General features: G+C 43.4%; 1 protein-coding gene across 3 annotated transcripts in view; it reads right to left on the reverse strand.

The window, feature by feature from the left end:
- Positions 1-16,786: 16,786 nt before the first annotated feature.
- The window catches only part of LOC140740594 (palmitoyltransferase ZDHHC1-like), a 39,732-nt gene continuing 37,976 nt past the window's right edge, over positions 16,787-18,542 (reverse strand). For all 3 annotated transcript variants that reach the window (XM_073069882.1, XM_073069881.1, XM_073069880.1), the window contains exon 11: positions 16,787-17,672. In XM_073069882.1, coding sequence (XP_072925983.1) covers positions 17,521-17,672 — 152 coding nt within the window. In that variant the 3' untranslated portion in view covers positions 16,787-17,520. The remainder of the gene's footprint in view (positions 17,673-18,542) is intronic.

Genomic DNA, 18,542 nt, shown 5'->3' on the forward strand with positions numbered 1-18,542 from the left:
GTTCATGGCCTATGGTAGAAGGAGGTGAGTTATTAACTTCAAACTTCCTGCATAATAAATCAAAGAATTGATCTACACTTGCATGTAACGAGAGCTGTATAACTCATCTCCTTCTACCTTAGGCACAGCTCCTGGACAGTAATCAGTGACTGCCCCTGGACAGTAATCAGTGACTGCCCCTGGACAGTAATCAGTGACTGCCCCCGGACAGTAATCGGTGCTCGGACAGCACAGCCCCCGGACAATAATCTATTTGCCATTTCTTTGTCCATTCTCCTAATCTGTCCATGTCCTCTGTAGTCTCTCTACTTCCACAAAACTACCTGCCCCTCCATCCATCTTCATACTGTCTGCAAATTTTGCAACAGTCATCAATTCCAACATCCAATCAATGACATATTACATAAACAGAATTGTTCCCAACACAGACCCCTGTGCAACACCTCTAGTCAATGGTAACCAACCTGAAAAGGCTCCCTTTATTTCCACTCTTTACCTCCAGCCAATCAGCCATTGCTTTATCCATGCTAGAATCTTTCCGGTAATACCATGCTTGTTAGGCAGCCTCATGTGTGGCACCCTGTCAAAGGCCTTCTGAAAATCCAAGTACACAACATCAGCCAGTTCTCCTTTGTCTGTCCTGTTTGTTATTTATTCAAAGAATTTCAACAGATTTGTCAGGCAAGATTTTCCCTTGAGGGAACCGTGCCAACTAGAGCCTGTTTATCATGTGCCTCCCAGTACCCCGAGACCCCATCCTTAACAATCAACAACATCTTCCCAGCCACTAAGGTCAGACTAAGTAGCCTTTCTTCTGCCTTTCCACCTTCTTGAAGAGTTAAGTGACATTTATAATTTTCCGGTATTCTTTAACCATTCCAGAATCTAATGATTCTTGAAAGATCATTACTAATGCCTCCACAATCTCTTCAGCCACCTCCATCAGAACCCTGGCAAGCACACCATCTCATCCAGGTGACGTATCCACCTTCAGACCTTTCAGTTTCCCAAGAACCTTCTCTCTAGTTCTGGTAACTTCACACTCTTCATGACCCCTGACACCTGGAACTTCCACCATACTGCTAGTGTCTTCCACAGTGAAGACTGATGCAAATTCAGTTCATCTGCCATTTTGTTGTCCCTCATTACTACCTCTCCAGCATCATTTTCCAGCGGTCTGATATCCAATCTCACCTCTCTTTTACACTTTATGGATCTAAAGAAACTGTTGGTATCCTCTTCAATATTATTGTTAGCTTACTTTCGTATTCCACCTTTACCTTCTTAATGACGTTTTTAGCTGTGTTTTTTTGGTTTTTAAAAACTTCCCAATCCTCTCGCTTCCCGTTAATTTTTACTCTATTATTTGCCCTCTCTTTGGCTTTTATGTTGGCTTTGACTTCTCTTGTTAGCCACGGTTGTGTCATTTTTCCTTTAGAATACTTCTTCTTCTTTGGGATGTATATATCCTCTGCCTTCCAAACTGCTTCCAGAAATTCCATTGCTGCTCAGTCATCATCCCTGCCAGTGTTCATTTCCAATCAATTTTGACCAACTCCTGTCTCATGCCTCTGTAATTCCCTCTGCTCCACTGTAATACTGATACATCTGACTTCAGCTTTTCCTCAAATTTCAGGGTGAGTTCGATCATATTACGATCACTTTCCCTCAGGGTTCTTTTACCTGAAGCTGTCTAATCAATTCTGGTTCATGGCACAGCACCCGATCCAGAATAACTGATTCCCTAGTGGGCTCCCCCATGAGCTGCTCTGAAAAACCATCTCATAGGCTTCCTAGAAATTCCCCCTCTGTGAGTCCAGCACCAGCCTGATTTTCCCAATCTACCTGCATACTCAAATTCCCCATGTCTGTTGTACCATTTCCCTTTTAGCATGCATTTTCTATCTCCCGTTGTAAATTGCAGACCACACCCTCACCACTGTTTGGGGGTCTGTATACAACTCCCATCAGGATTGTTTTTTACCCTTGCAGTTCTTTAGCTCTATCCACAACGATTCAACACCCTTCCACCCGATGTCACCTCTTTCTAATGATTTGATTTCATATTTTACAAACAGCAATGCTGCCCCCTCTGTCTTCCTGCTTCTCCTTTTGATACAGTGTGTATCCTTGGATATTAAGCTCCCAGTTATAATCGTCTTTCAGCCATAATTCAGTGTTGCCTACAACATCACACATGCCAATCTGTTACTGTGCTGCAAATTCAGCTACCTTATTCCGTGTACTGCATGCATTCAAATATAACACCTTCAGTTCTGTATTCACCCTTTTCAATTTTGTCTGCCTTTTACATTGGAACTCATCCTATTGACTGCAATTTTACTCTGTCAGCAGCCTCTCCTCACGATACATTGCCACTGTTTCTAAGCCCAGATACCTCATCTTCAGCACTATCATCCGCATTTCCTACGATACTTCTTGCATTGAAATATATGCAGCTCTGGATTCCAGTCACACCATGCTCAACCTTTTGATTCCTAATTTTGTCTGAGGTCTTACCAACATCTGCCTCCACAACCTCTCCACTAACTTCTGGCACTCTGGTTCCCATCCTCCTGCAACTCCAGTTTAAACCCCATTGTGCAGCATCAACAAACCTTCCCGCTAGGGTATTAGTCCCCCTTCAGTTCAGGTGCAAGTCGTCCCTTCTGTACAGGTGCCACCTTCCCTGGAAGAGAGTCCAATGATCCAAAAATGTGATACCCTCCCTCCTACACCAAGTCACAAATTAAACTATGTAATCTTCCTAGTTCAGGCCTCACTAGCATGTGGCATGGGGAGCAATCCTGAGATCACAACACATCCATAAGAGGAGCATTCAACTCTCCTGCCTGGTATCTCTACTGTCCTAAATGAGCAGATATAAAGAAGGGAAGGAGAAAAATAACTGAACCTGGAGTTTTTCTTTGCTTTCTCTGACTGAGGCCTCTCTCCGCTGAAGCCTCAAAGAGTTATTACCTTAGTTATCATCGAAAGCAGAATCTGTCATGATTTGGTTGCTGTTTGTGGCTCCTTTTAATATGGTCTAGTTTGTTGTATAACCTGGGGTCCACAGATCCCTTGCTTAATGGCATCGGTCCATGGCATAAAAGAAGTTGGGAACCTCTGTTGTATAACAACAGTGGTGGGACGTCAAAAACACTCATGCTTAGCGATGTCCTGATTCTGGTGTGAACCAGAGGGAAGCAATTTCTTTTCATTGTGTTACACCGTCACTTCACTAACAACACACAACACTGGGGTCAAAGGACCACGACCTGTGGGAATTGGGACACATTTCAGCAAACGTTGATGGAAGTGTTACAATGCATGAAAAACTGAGACAATGGCACAAATCTTGGAAGGAAGAGATATAAAAAGATCAAACAGCATAAAATGATCTGAAACAGCAAAAAATGAGGTTTGCTCTCAAATCTGAAATCAAATCAATGCTCCTTAATCTTTCTTTCTGTACAAACCCTACCTGATCTGGCTACAGTTAACGTATTAAATAAGGAGGAATCACTGCTCTCACCTTTGAGCTCTTTCGGCGTTGTCCTGATAATCTCTCCACTAAGTTCTGCTGTTCCCGTTCAGTTACAAAATGTTCCTCTAAAGTGAAGGGATGTTATTTTCTGTTTTTCCTGTAGCCGTAGCAACAAGCTGTGTAACATCAAGAGGGCGTGATAAAATAGCACAGCACAAAGTGACCAGGTCATTAGTTACAGTTATAGTAGCAACAGCATTGTTTTGGTAGAATAGTAATTCAAAGGATTACACTTGATTTAAAGGACACATATATACAGTGTCATTGGAATTTTAACATAAAGGTCAGGTTAATGGGCTGGTAATTTAGAGGCCCAAATCACTGATCTATGGACATTCAAATCCCACCACAGGAACTTTAATAATTTTATATTTAAACAAAAGATTGCACCAGTCATGAAACCACCAAATAGCTTCTTTATTCACAATGTTATTCCTAATGTCTTTCGGGGAAAGAAATCTGCTACCTTCGTGCAGTCTGACCCACAGCAGTGTGTACTGCCCACTTAGAGAAGCTAGATGTTGATCAATGAGCGTGGGCGTTAAATGCTGGCCTTGCCCGTGATGTCCAAATCCCAGGAATGAACTAACTGAAAGGGAACGATTGCTTGGTTTGGTTTATTGACGCTTTATCCATCCCCTCCCCATGGCAACCAGAGCAATGGGATTTTATAAAAACCTGTCCAACTGAGTTATCGATTCATGAGCCACAGCCTCTAATGCAGGATGATGTCATAAAAGAATATTAGAATCAAAACAAAAAGAGAAAAAAGATAATTTTATTATGACTTTTCCTTATTAACTTTATTGGCTGTAACAGTACAGAAGACTGCTCCCATAGACAGAACTGTGATGCCTGCAATGCAGAACTTGACAGTGAAAGCTGGACAGTGGATTTCTTGCAAGTAGTCAGTGTGATCTACAGCTCCCTCCTGTTTGTCGGAGCTGGTTAAGGTAGATACTCCGGGGAGAGAAGCAACAGATTACCACCTCGGAACCGGAGGGTTTCCCCTTCAGAAGGGTGCCTGAAGAGGAGGCTGCTGTTTGATTACGCACAGTGTGTGTGTCCAGTGCCTCTGCGTCAGAGGTCCCCAGGCAAGCAGCTGCTTTATAAGGTGCAGTCCTGCTCATGGGCTTGTTGTTGTGTCACCATGGCCGAGTTCCATTTAGTCTGGGAAGATGAGCGTGTCTAATGGGGCCTTTTCCTTATTGCTCCACCGACCTGGGTCTGATCCTGACTTCTGTCAGAGTTTGCACACTCCCCCCACCCCCTGTGGGTTTCCTCCACATCGCTAGTTTCCTCCCACATCCCAAACATGTGAACGTTGGCGGGTTGATTGCCTCTAGTGCGCAGGTGAATCAGGGGGTCTGTGAGGAGAATAAAATAGAATCTATTTAATGTCAGTTTACTCTAAATGGGCGTGTGATGACTGGATTGAACAGCCTGATTGCACGCTGCAGGACTCGATACATTGTCCAGAAAACGTGTAACGTTGCCTTGACTTCAGACTTCCCATCCTTTTTCCCCAGTCCTGACGAAGGATCTCGGCCTGGAACGTCGACTGCTCACTCTTTTCCGCTGAGGCTGCCTGGCCCACTGAGCTCCTCCTGCATATTCTGTGTGTTCCTTGACTGTACGTTTTGCTGTCGGTGTCTGGGGGAATCAGAAATGAGCAGAAGGATAATGTGACTTGACTATTTCTAATCTATATTAATGACTTAGATGAAAGACGAGTGTTTTGCAGCCAGATTCGCTGATGACACAAAGATATTTGAGGAAACCAGTAATGAGGAGCACAGCGTCTGCGAAACAACATAGGTAGATCAGCAAGTGGGTGAACGAGTGGCAGATGAAGCATAATGAGTGGAAATGTGAAATTATTAAAGTAAATAACAAGAAAACTCCTCCTCTTTTTTCTCCAGTCCTGCCAAAGGGTCTCAGCCTGAATTGTTGACTGTACTTTTTTCCATAGATGCTGCCTGGCCTGCTGAGTTCCTCCATCATTTTGTGTGTGTTGCCTGGATTTCTAGCATCTGCAGATTTTCTCTTGGTTGAGAGAAAAGATAATATTTGGGTTGAATGTCACACGGGAGGGGTTAGGATCTTGTGCATAGAATTCTCCTTGGAGTGACGGAGGATGAGAGGTGACCTGATAAAGATGTTATAAAATGATGAGAAGCATTGATTGTGTGGATAGCCTGAGGCTTTTTCCCAGGGCTGAAATGGCAAATGTGAGGGGGCAAAGTCTTAAGGTGCTTGGAAATAGTTCTAGAGGGGATGTCAGGGGTAAGTTTTTCCACACAGAGAGTGGTGGGTGCACGAAATACACTGCAGGCAATGGTGGAGGTGGATACAATAGGGTCTTTTAGATAGGTACATGGAGATTAGAAAAATAGAGAGCTATGTGGTAGGAAAATTCTAGGCAGTTTCTTGAGTAGGTTACATGGTCAGCACAACATTGTGGGCTGAAGGGCCTGTAATGCGCTGTAGAGTTCTAATTGAGAAAAGTAACTTGCAAGTAAAACAAGTAATAAGGTGGGTAAATGCAATGTTGTGTTTTATTCTAAGCAAGGATTAAAGTATAAAAGCAGGGAAGTTTAGCTACAACTGAATACGAGACCGTACCAGAGTAATGTGTTCAGTTCTGGTCCCCTTATTGAGGGAGGCATAGACTTACAGCACAGACAGTTGAGGGAAGTTTGACCAAGTTGATTCCTTGGCTGAAGGGTCTGCAAGGAACAGTTGAGCACTTTGGACATCATTCTTGCAGGCTGAGATGTTTTCTATGTGAAATGAAGAGAAATATCTTTACAAGGAGACCAGTGTATCTCTGGGATTCTCTACCCAAGAGAATGAGACACTGAGCAAATTCAGCACAGAATTCAACAGACCCAGGTACGAAGTGAATCAGGGAACAGGGGGTTGATGAGGGAGGTGGTGCAGAGGAAAATAATCATTCATGATCTCATTTAACAGCAGAGCACACACAAGAGGCCCAAATGGCCAGTTACTGCTTCTGTGCCTAATGTCCTGATGTCTCAGAGGGCTGACGGAGTGTTTGCCCTCTTTATGGGATCTAGAGTAGAGTCGAGATGGCGGTAGGGATCGACTAGTTTTACACCATCAGGACAGATGGAAATGGTATTATTAAGGGGTCAAAGACTTTGGGAAACAGGCAGGGTAGAGTAAGTGAGGCAAGGATCATTGTCTTTCTGAGTGTAAGAGCTTGCTGGAGGAAATAACAACCTACTCCCGAATCTGTTCCAAAGCTCCCAACTGGGACAGGACAGCTTTCTTTGTCCTCATCCCCTCTCTTGTCTAACATTGATCCTTACCTCAAGGATACGACGATGACTTTTACTTCATCAGGCCGAGAATGTTCAGAGTGCATAAAACAGAAGTGCATAAAACATGAGCCTGGAGCAGAGAAGAGTACCCAGACTGTGGAAAACATCCTGTATTGTCCCGGTACCGAAGAAACCACAACCAAAGGAGTTGAATGACTTCAGACCTGTTGCCTTGACGTCGCACGTTATGAAGACCATGGAGCGGCTGATAATACAGAATCTGAGGCCACAAACCAGGCACGCCCAGGATCCTCTTCAGTTTGCGTATAAGGAGAAGGTGGGAGTGGAGGATGCTATCACGTATTTGCTGCACAAATCACTCTCTCACCTAGAGGGGGTCAGTTGTGCTGTGAGGATTACATTCCTTGACTTCTCTAGTGCCTTTAACACCATCCAGCCCAAGATCTTAAGGCACAAACTAACGGAGATGGGAGTAGACTCTCACATGGTGGATTGGATAGTGGACTACTTGACAGATAGACCTCAGTATGTGCGGTTGGGAGACTGTAGGTCTGACACGGTGGTCAGCAGCACAGGGGCGCCGCAGGGAACCGTACTCTCTCCGGTCCTGTTCACCCTGTACACATCAGACTTCCAATATAACTCGGAGTCCTGCCATGTGCAGAAGTTCGCTGATGACACAGCCATAGTGGGATGTGTCAGGAATGGACAGGAGGAGGAGTATAGGAAACTGATACAGGACTTTGTGATATGGTGCAACTCAAACTACCTGCGTCTCAATATCACCAAGACCAAGGAGATGGTGGTGGACTTTAGGAGATCTAGGCCTCATATGGAGCCAGTGATCATTAATGGAGAATGTGTGGAGCAGGTTAAGACCTACAAGTATCTGGGAGTACAGTTAGACGAGAAGCTAGACTGGACTGCCAACACAGATGCCTTGTGCAGGAAGGCACAGAGTCGACTGTACTTCCTAAGAAGGTTGGCGTCATTCAATGTCTGTAGTGAGATGCTGAAGATGTTCTATAGGTCAGTTGTGGAGAGCGCCCTCTTCTTTGTGGTGGCATGTTGGGGAGGAAGCATTAAGAAGAGGGACGCCTCACGTCTTAATAAGCTGGTAGGGAAGGCGGGCTCTGTCGTGGGCAAAGTACTCGAGAGTTTAACATCGGTAGCTGAGCGAAGGGCGCTGAGTAGGCTACGGTCAATTATAGATAACTCTGAACATCCTCTACATAGCACCATCCAGAGACAGAGAAGCAGTTTCAGCGACAGGTTACTATCGATGCAATGCTCCTCAGACAGGATGAAGAGGTCAATACTCCCCAATGCCATTAGGCTTTACAATTCTACCGCCAGGACTTAAGAACTTTTTAAAAGCTATTATTAATGCTTTTTGAGATAGTGATTTAGATGCATATCATATTTTTTACTGAGTTAAGTATTGTATGTAATTAGTTTTGCTACAACAAGTGTATGGGACATTGGAAAAAAAGTTGAATTTCCCCATGGGGATGAATAAAGTATCTATCTATCTATCTATCTATCTATCTATCTATCTATCTATCTATTTCGCAGTCGCTGGGAATTGGGGTTGATCTGCATGTGAATGAGCAGACACCATGAGAGCGATACACACACACAAAATGCTGGAGGAACACAGCAGGCCAGGCAGATTAACAGCCTGTGACTGTAAGGTTACGCCTTTATCTAGAGCATAACACTGATAGAACTAGAAAGTCAGAGTGTCTAGCATCAGCAAAAGAAAATTAAGGGACAACTCCTTTAAATCAATGAGATATAAATGTAATTAAATCATAGAAAATATATTTTTATAACGTAAATGGCATCTTGCAAGAAAATGGCAGATAGAAATCATAGAACACCTCAGCAGAGAAACACAGACATCTAGTCCGTGCTGAACTGTTATTCTGCCGAGTCCCATTGACCCGCACCAGGATCTCCATACCCCTCAAATCCATGAACACTTCTGCTGGTAGCTCGTCCCTCACTCACACCACCCACTGAGAGAAGACATTCCACCTCAGGTTCCCCTTAATAATTTTACCCTTCACCCATAACCTATGACCTTTAGCCCCAGTCTCACCCTACCTCAGTGGAAAAAGCCTGCTTGCATTTACTCTATCTATATCCCTCACAATTGTATCTCTTTTTCAAATCTCCTATGCTCCAGGGAATAAAGTCCTAACTATAAAGTCATAAAGAACATGGTAACCTGCCTCAATGACTCTTTCCAGTAGTATGTACACCCACGGGGACGAGGTGCTTTGAGAGGCTGCTGATGAAATATATCAACTCCTGCCTGAGGAGCAACTTGGACCTTCTCCAATTTGCCTACGGCAGCAACAGGTCAACAGCTCTTCACTCAATCCTTGGACTCTGGACAGTGAAGATGCATACATCTGGATGCTCTTCATTGACTACAGCTCTGCATTCAACACCATCATCCCCTCAAAACTAAACTATACGCTTCATCAGAAAGGAGGAACTGAAGCCTCAGGTCCCACACTTCCAGGTTTAGGAACAGTTAATTCCCCTCAAACATCAGGCTCTTGAGCCAGAGAGGACAACCTCACTCACTCCAATACTGAACTGATTCCATAACCTATGGAATCACTCTCAAGAACTCTGTAATTCAAGTTCTCAGTATTTATCACATAAATTAAAGATCAAAACAGAAAATGAACTGGTGTTCAGTTCACTTTTCCGTGTCAACCATGTTCGGGAGCAGCTGTTGCCCTGCAGCGAGCGGTTCCCAAACGTTTTTATGCCATGGACCCCAGGTTAGGAACCCAGCCTGCAGCCATCGGGCACCCCAACCAGCTTCACTCACCTCAACACTTAACTGACTCCACTCTTGACTATACCTATTCTCACCACGTCTCCTGTAAAAATGCTATTCCCTTTCCTCAGCTCCTTCATCTGCACCACCTCTGTTCCTAGGATGAGGCTTTCCTTTCCAGAACATCAGAGATGTCCTCCTTCTTTGTCTGCCTTTGACACTGCCGTCACCTGCATCTCCTCCATTTCCAGAACATCTGCCCTCACTCAATCTTCCCCCCACCGTGACAGTGACAGAGTTCCTCCTGTCTTTACTTACCACCCCATGAGCCTCTGCCCCAACACACGAATCTCTGCAACTTCTGCCGTCTCCAAAAGGATCCTACCAGCAACACACCTTTACCTCTCCACCTCTCTCTGCTTTCCACAGGGATAGCCCCCTCCATGATTCCTTTGTCCATTCGTCCCTCCCCACTAATCTCCCTCCTGGCACTTATTCCTGCAAGCAGACAAAACGCTACACTTATCGATTCACCTCCTCCCTCACCTGCATTCAGGGCTCCAAACAGTCCTTCCAGGCGAGGCAGCACTTCACCTGCGATCCTGCTCAGGTGGTCTATTGTGTCCTGTGCTCCCAATGCAGCCTCCTCTGCACTGGTGAGACCCATCATAAATTGGGGAGGACACATTCCTCGAGCACCTCTGCCCCATCTGCTGAAAGTGGAAATTCCCAGTGGCCAAACATTTTAATTCTGATTCCCATTCTCATTCCGACATGTTGTCCATGGCCTCCTCTTGTGCCACGATGAGGCCACCCTCAGGATGGAAGAGCAACACTTTATATTCTGTCTGGGTAGCCTCCAACCTGATGGCATGAATATCGGTTTCTCCTTCCAGTAAAAACAATTCCCTCCTCTCCTCCCTCTATTCCCCACTTTGGCCTCTTACCTCTTCTCACTTATCACCTCCTTCCCTTTTTCCTGCGGTCCACTCTCCTCTCCTATCAGATTCCTTTATCTCCAGCCCTTTACCTCCCCTACCCACCTGGCTTCACCTACCACCGTCTAGCTAGCCTCCTTCCCCTTTTAATTCTGGTGTCTTCCCTCTTCCTTCCCAGTCCCGAAGAAGGGTCTCAGCTGAACCGTCGACTGTTATTCATTTCCGTGGATGTTGCCTTAGTTGCTGAGTTTCTCTAGTGAGTTGCTCTGTATTTGTTTACTTACTTTCTTTGCATGATTTGTTCTTTTTTTTGAACAATCGATGTTTGCCAATCTTAGTTTTATATAGTTTTCCATGGATCCTATTGTGTTTCTTTGTATTGTGGGTGTTTGCAACAAGATTAATCTCAAGGTTGTACTATTTATTTTGAACTTTGAAGTATTCCTTTAGGACTGGGTGAATGCTTGATTGACATTATTCAATTCAATAAAGATAAGCACAAATGAGCAGAAGGCAGAGTTATGGCTCATGGGTAAAGCTGTGTCAGGTTGTTAGAAAACGGACATCATAATGACAGTTTGTGGTATTTCATGCTTTTTGTAATGATCATAGCAGACACTCAGTCTACATCTTTTTTTGGAATGTGAGGTGAAACCAGAGCAGCTGTTGGAAATGCACATGGTCACAGGAAGAATGTACAAATCTCTTACAGGGAGTGGTAAATCGTGTTCGGTAATATAAAGAGCTGCACTAACCACTACGCTCTGCACCAAGTACAAGACAAAGGTTCACAGTGAGAAAAACAGAGAAAGATGGAGAAGAGAGCTGGTGGAGGGGAACTGGTTGTCTCTGGTGTCCAAAAAGAAGCGGAGGGCTTTGATGCCTTCCTGGTGGGGGGTGGAGGTGTATAGGGACTGGACATCCATAGTGAAAATGAGATGACCAGGGCCAGGGGTCTACTTGTTCCTGCCCCACCGAATGTATACCAGCAGACCTTGACTCGGTTTTATTCCCCCGGTTCAGTCCCTTCCTACCTACATACGTGACACTTCACATGATCTTTATCTTGTCAATGGAAAAACTGCTTTTTGTAATAAGAAACAGAAGAGCCCATGGATTAGAAATAACACTGAGAATACAAGGTCTGGTTCCATTCCATTGTTTTTGTGTATTCATTCTGAGGGACAATATGCTCTTTTTGAATTCATCCAAGGTTTGAGATAAAGATTACAGTGTGAATTCAGTACTCACCACTACAAAGAGAAAATCCAACATCAGCTGAACGACTTGGCATTTGCAGAACTGAATGTGAGAAGACAGGAGCTGCTGTGGGCAACTTCTTGTTTCTCCATTGAGTGTCATGTTGGGAATTTCTTTGGTGTAATGTGGAATCAGTTGATTGACAAGAATATTAATCAATAAAACATTAAGTTTCATAAAACAACAAATCTGACATCATACAGGACAGTAATAATAAACCCGATTCTGACTGCAATGCTGTGATTTCTGTATAAGATGTAACTGAATTTTCAATAGTTTGCTAAGGCATAATTACTGCTTGGAAACCTCTCTGGTCAAAATACTAATTTTACATGTGTGGAATCCTTCATAATTGCTTCAAAATGTTTAAAGAGTTTTGAGAATTCATCATAGTTTTCATACATGAACACAGTTTAACATTTACTTTAGTCATTGCAAAATTATTGTCAAGTTAAAGTGTATTTTCTTACTTCCTAGTTAGTTGCCTGTGAGAATTATTCATCAGCTGCTCAGCCAAATCGTCAGCAGGACTACTGTGAACATCTCATTTTTCTTACAACATGGAGAATGCCCCATGTTTCCCCTTAAACTATTCTTTCTTTAAATGCTGATCAGCTCTATCCTGATTCCACCTAGCTGCGGAAACCAATCAATGTACCAAGTACCATATCATTAGGAAACCCGAGTGACTGGGAAAACTCACGCTATCATAGAGACGGTGCAAACTCCATATAGAGCACTCCTTTCAGCAACTGACGTCAGGGATGAAATCAAATGAAAAAGCAAAATCTTCATCACAGATTCGGTCAATCCTTGAGAGCAAACTTCTTCCAAGAGCAATAATAGAACACAGAACAGTGCAGCCCACGTTGTATCGACCTTTTAAACTACCCTAATATCATTCCAACCCTTCCCTCCCACATAGCTCTCAATTTTCCTTCATCCATGGTCCTATCTAAGAGTCTTTTAAATTTCTCTCCATCATCACATCTAGCAGTGGGTTCCATACACCCACCTCTCTCAGTGTAATAATACCTCCCCTTCCCTCCTCTGACATCTTCCCCTTCCCCATCTCTGCTTTCCTCTAAGCACCTTACAATTATGCCTTCTCACATTGTCCATTTTAGCACTGAGAAAAGTCTCTGGCCGTCCACCGGATCTAAGCCTCTATCATCTCTTACACATCTATTAAGTCACCTCTCAACACCCTTCTCTCCAAAAGGAAACACTCTAGCTCACTCAATCTTTCCTCTTAAAACATGCCGTCTAACCCAGGCAGCAGCCTGGTAAATCTCCCCTGCACTCTCTCTAAAGTTTCCACATCCTTCCTATAATCAGGTATCCAGACTGAACACGATACTCCGACCAGTGTTTTACAGAACTGCAACATGTGTCACTGCCTGCAACAATCAGGTCATCGCACTGAAAATGCCACTTACACTAGTTATGTGGAGGTCTCATTGATGCACTGGGGCAGAGCTGTACATTAAAATTAAATTCTGTGGCTCTTCAGTTCATTAGCAATCACTTGAAGCTTCAATAAGTATGTTGGAACTTCATGAGTGCTGAATTAAACCTAATTTCTAACAAGCCCTAGAACAAATTTCTTCACAGAACTGAAGCAGCTTTAGATTCAAATCCTGAAATAGTTTGAATATTACCGTGAAACTGCTCAACACATGTTGCCATACATGGTTAATTATCAAAGTGATGCAGCAAAAAATTCCGAAGGATCTTATTTGTGGAGGTGATGCCAACAACACATAAATCATGGAAGGCTTAGAGCTTAAATAATGTCTGAATTCAGTCAACAGTTATAGTTACTAAGGCAGAAAGATGACCACAGAAATAACAAGGGCATTATAACCCAACTATTCAACTTTGCAATGATCTTTGGAGACAGCCAGGTCGGGTAGCAAGTGCACCATACAGCGTAAAGTGCTCCCGAAATAACACCCATAGTGTTACAGGTTTGAAGTGTAGCATGTGATATATCTGCACATATTTGTGATGCCAGAATCACAGCTAATGTCTGCTCGATATACGCAGAGTAGACAGATCATGTGTATTATTGACCACACTGCCATATTGGAACTCTCCAACTAATATCCTTTTCTCAATCAATCATGTGACAAGTGGGTGAATTGTGTGGAATTTCTTCACTGGAAGCTGCCACCTGCTGTAAACATGATTACAACCACTAGATGGCGCAAGGACCCTGTTGCTGCAGGATGCACAGGGACTGCTGACTCAGACCGACACAATTACAACCATAGGGACCATATTGCGAATGGGTGTCAAGGTAACTGTACACACGGGCTTCCTTCGGGCTGGATATTCAGAACATTTGCCAGTTCCTTTGACCATTATTATATAACTGGGTCATTGAGGCCTGTTTGCAAAGGAATTTAAATAGATTTCATGCTCTCTTGCCAAAGCAGAGTCAGTACTTGTTGGGAATATCGCTGACTTCCCACACTGAAGGGGACTCTAATGATACACAGGTACTCGAGTCACAGACATTTACTGTACAAGCATGCAGTTCAGGGGAAGATCTTTTGTCTGATGTCACTTGCTGCCCTGCTGCAGTAAAACAATTTATTTCACATCAATTGTCAGTAATAATAGATGATTCTGATCTCCCGACACTTCAGTGCAAACTACCACCTGCATCTTGAGAAATCAAAGAGTAGATAATAACGTTATGTGCAGAACACATGGTCTATTACTCTGGAAACAAGCATCTCTGGGTATCTGATAGTACATATGCAACAAAAGGCCATGCAGCCCCTTGGTGTAACAGAACTCTGGATTGCTAAAATAACGGCTCCACTATCTGAATGGTTCACAGAAATGTCTGGCCATTGATCCCACTGTAAAAGAGATACCCATCCAATATTCTCTTTTCAGTTCGGCAGCTCTGGCCTGTAGGTTACTTATTCTAAGTCTCAGTCTCCTACCCTCAAACTTTTCTTCTAATACCCTTTAATTCTTTTACCAATTAATTTAGTTCTGTTCATACATAGTTTGGCCTCCAACAGTTATTATTTAAGCTGTTATCTGACATCAACACATGCATTTCCAGCAGGAGTTTGAGCGCACATCAGAAACCCTGTCTGATTTCTCCTCCCCTTCCGCTCATTTGATCCTAGAGGCAAATTTCAGAATATCCACCAGCACTTGAGAGCTGTTAACGCAGCACAGATTTCAGCAAGGAAGCCAGATCTCTTCTGATCTGCCCGGCTTAATCCCCTGTGGCTGACAAGCTAAATCTTCCCTAATTCCTCATCAGGCTAGGCACTATCCATAGTTGTTAAGAGCCATAACTAGATCTCTTCCCATCTTCTTATCGGACGGTGATAACAACATAGATCTGGTTTGCCTAATGCCGGTCATGAGATTTGGGAAAGATCTAGGAAGCCACCTTTGATGATAGAGTCAAAAGTTTGACTTTCTTTGCTACAATCACAACAGGACCATTTGCAAAAAATCTCCTGTTGTTACAAAATTGAAATGAAAACAGAGAACGCTGGAAATACAGAAGGTCAGGCAGCATTATTCTGGGAATGAAGGAGTTAAGCTACCAACTATTGAAAGGACTAGATAGCATGGATGTGAAGCAAATGTTTCCTGTGGTCGGGGTATCCAGAGCTAGAGGGCACAGCCTCAAAATTGAAGGGTGACCTTTTAGAACAGGAGGAGGATTTTTTTTGAGCCAGAGTGGTGACTCTGTGCAATGCTCTGCCACAGAATGTGGTAGAGTCCAGGACCGTGGACATACTCAAAGCAGGAGTTGATAGATTCCTAATCAGTCAGGGCATTAAGGGATATGGCCAGAGGGCAGGTGTATGGGGTTGAATGGGATTCAGGATCAGCCATGATGGAATGGCAGAGTGGACTCGATGGGCTGGACGGCCTAATTCTGCTCCTGTGTCTTACGGTCTTATCTGTGGAGAAACAGATTCAATGCTTCAGGTACTAAGAAACATTTGAGATCAAGCATTGCTTACATTGTTAGATTTAGATTTTTTTAAAGATTTAGAGACATAGCACGGTAACAGCCCTTCCAACTGATGAGCCTGCACTGCCCAGTTACACCCATGTGACTAATTAACCTCAAATTGTATGTCTTTGGAATGTGGGAGGAAACCAGAGCCCCAGGAAATCTACACTGTCCTTACATACAGCACCGTGAATTGAACTCGGGTCTGTGGCGGTCGATGCAAAACAACACGCTAACCGTTACGCTACCTTGCCGCTCGGTTGTGAAAATTAAACGAGAATGCTCGTAACAGGAAGGAAAACAAGCCACTGTGTATCACAATGGCTTAGTAGGGCTTCTACCGGGATAAATGAGTTACATCCTCTGTGTATGGTTTGTAACAAATTTAGAGCAGTTTATATTTTATTGATGATGTTGTTCCAGACAGACCTGCAATAAAATGGACACAAGGCTGGAATTTATCTCACCATCATTGTTTTGATTTGGTCTGTTAATCCCCGCACGTTCTCCATCCTACGTTGAGACAAGAGTGCTGGGTATGCAGGAATATAATTAATACAGCAGAAAACAAATGCTTCACTTCTAGAATCTATGTTTGCTACTGTTAGGAGACAGTCAGTGGCTGTTGTTTGCAGTGCTCTGATCTCAGCAACGTGGCCTTGTTTAGTTCCACAAGTGGAATCTTGGAGTGCTGGCTGCCTTTCTGTTGAGGTGCACCACCATTTGTGATGGAGCAATACTAATGTCTGCAAACTGAGTTGAGAGGAAAAGGTTTGTGTACGGTGAGGAGATGAAGGTGTTAAATTGGTCTGCCAGTGTGGAGGCTTAATAGAAATAACAATAATGATGTGTATACGACATGGCATTTTAGTGATGTGTGTTCCACAGTAATATTTAAATAAATTTCACAAGAGTTACGTATATTTTAAAACAATTTATTTTAGTACAGAAACAATGTTGTAGTCTTAAGAAGTAGAACTAAAATTATATCTATAATACTTTTGGTACTTAACAGTTTAATTATTAAATAACATAGAAATAAAATTTCAATAAAACAAGAGCAATGTCACATTGCCATTAAAAGATTGCCAAGGCCACACAAAATAAATGTTATGGTTTTAGGGAAAGCGTTTAAAAGAAGCTGTTAAATGGTGTTTTCTCCCCCACAGATTGTCACAATGAACAATTTGTTAATTGGAGGATAAACAGAATGTGAAAAAACTGATGTGACACTTAAAAGTTGTCACACTGAACCAGTCCCTGAGAAGCAGTTCCATTTAAGAAATGGCCTCATAATGTATATAGATATATGCTAAGTGATAAATAGCATTCATACAAAAATACCAGAATGAAATCTATTCAATCTCTTTAGGAGTGATGACCAGCACTGGGACCCAGCTTTAACATGAAACTCATCCAGATGCTGTGTGTACTTTATCATCCAAGTTATCCTTGACATGGGGAAAGAATCTGGACAGTCTCCAGCTCACAGATCCAGGTTTAGGCTCTATCTTTATTTGGGAAGAGGCATTTGGCTAATCTGGTCTTTTGTTACGGCACTTTCTGGAAATCACAGTCTGAAGGAGTCCTCTGTGCTGTGGAAGGTTGTGCTGGTCTGCATGGCCACTGCTGCACTGCCGAGTCTTGTCTGGACCACCAGGATTTCATTCAGACTCTACAGAGTCTGAACGGTACTCAGCTGGACGTCCTGCAGCCCGCACGGAGCGGACTGTGCTCACTGATAAAGCAGACAGATAATCCATCGATGGGAAGGATTGGACAGAGAGCACTGAACTCCGAATAGCAGCAGCAAGTGCTGTGGAATGGAACAAACAAGTGGAATTAAAGATTCAAAGTATGTATAAATAATACAAACTTGAGAATTGTCTGCTTGCAGGCTGTCACAATGGAAAAGCACACAACTTCAGCGAGGATGAGACTGGACCTTAGAAACTGTAAATCAGCACCCAACTCAAGGCTGCCTGCTTCGCTTGTTCATTGATCTGGTAGAAAATGAGTGACTGACTTGCCATCATCCACCTGATGCTATAGTCAAGACCAAATAACTGCAGCCCCGATAGTCACAGATTACACGGCTGACACCCTTGATGCTGATTGCCTGGTTTTCCCCATCTCACTTTCAGGTTCTGCTATGAAAATTAGTTTGCAGTGCAGGAACTGATTTATCCCAATCAACTCTGCCCTTCACTGGTGAACCTATAATAGTATCATAACAGCACTTTAGAGTTTTGTCACTAAACAGGAACAGAAAATGACTGAACTCAGAGCTCTTGTCTGGAGACAGGACAGACTGCAGATGCTGTAATCCAAAGCAAAAGACAAACTGCTGGAGGAACTCAGCAGTAGCAGTGGAAGGAGCTCACCTCACAAACTACCTGCCTCATCAGTGGAAAAGTTCATTGGCCACCTTCAAAGCCACAGAAGTGGAGAGGAAGAAACTCATCCTCATAAGGACAATCCTAATTCCATCTGTGAGATCCCTGTCCAATCTCCATTCACTACAGCAGTTCTGCAACATCTTAGTACTGCTGCCTCCCTCCTGTTCAAACTACTTCCCTCACCCTGGCCTGGCACAGCACTCCTCACCTCATATTGAGGATCCTTAATGGATGAGGTGGAAACGTTTAGCCATTTAGCATCTGATCTGGTTAAACTGGATGCAGAA

This window comes from Hemitrygon akajei, chromosome 17 (assembly GCF_048418815.1).
Source record: "Hemitrygon akajei chromosome 17, sHemAka1.3, whole genome shotgun sequence".
Classification (NCBI taxonomy): Eukaryota; Metazoa; Chordata; class Chondrichthyes; order Myliobatiformes; family Dasyatidae; genus Hemitrygon; species Hemitrygon akajei.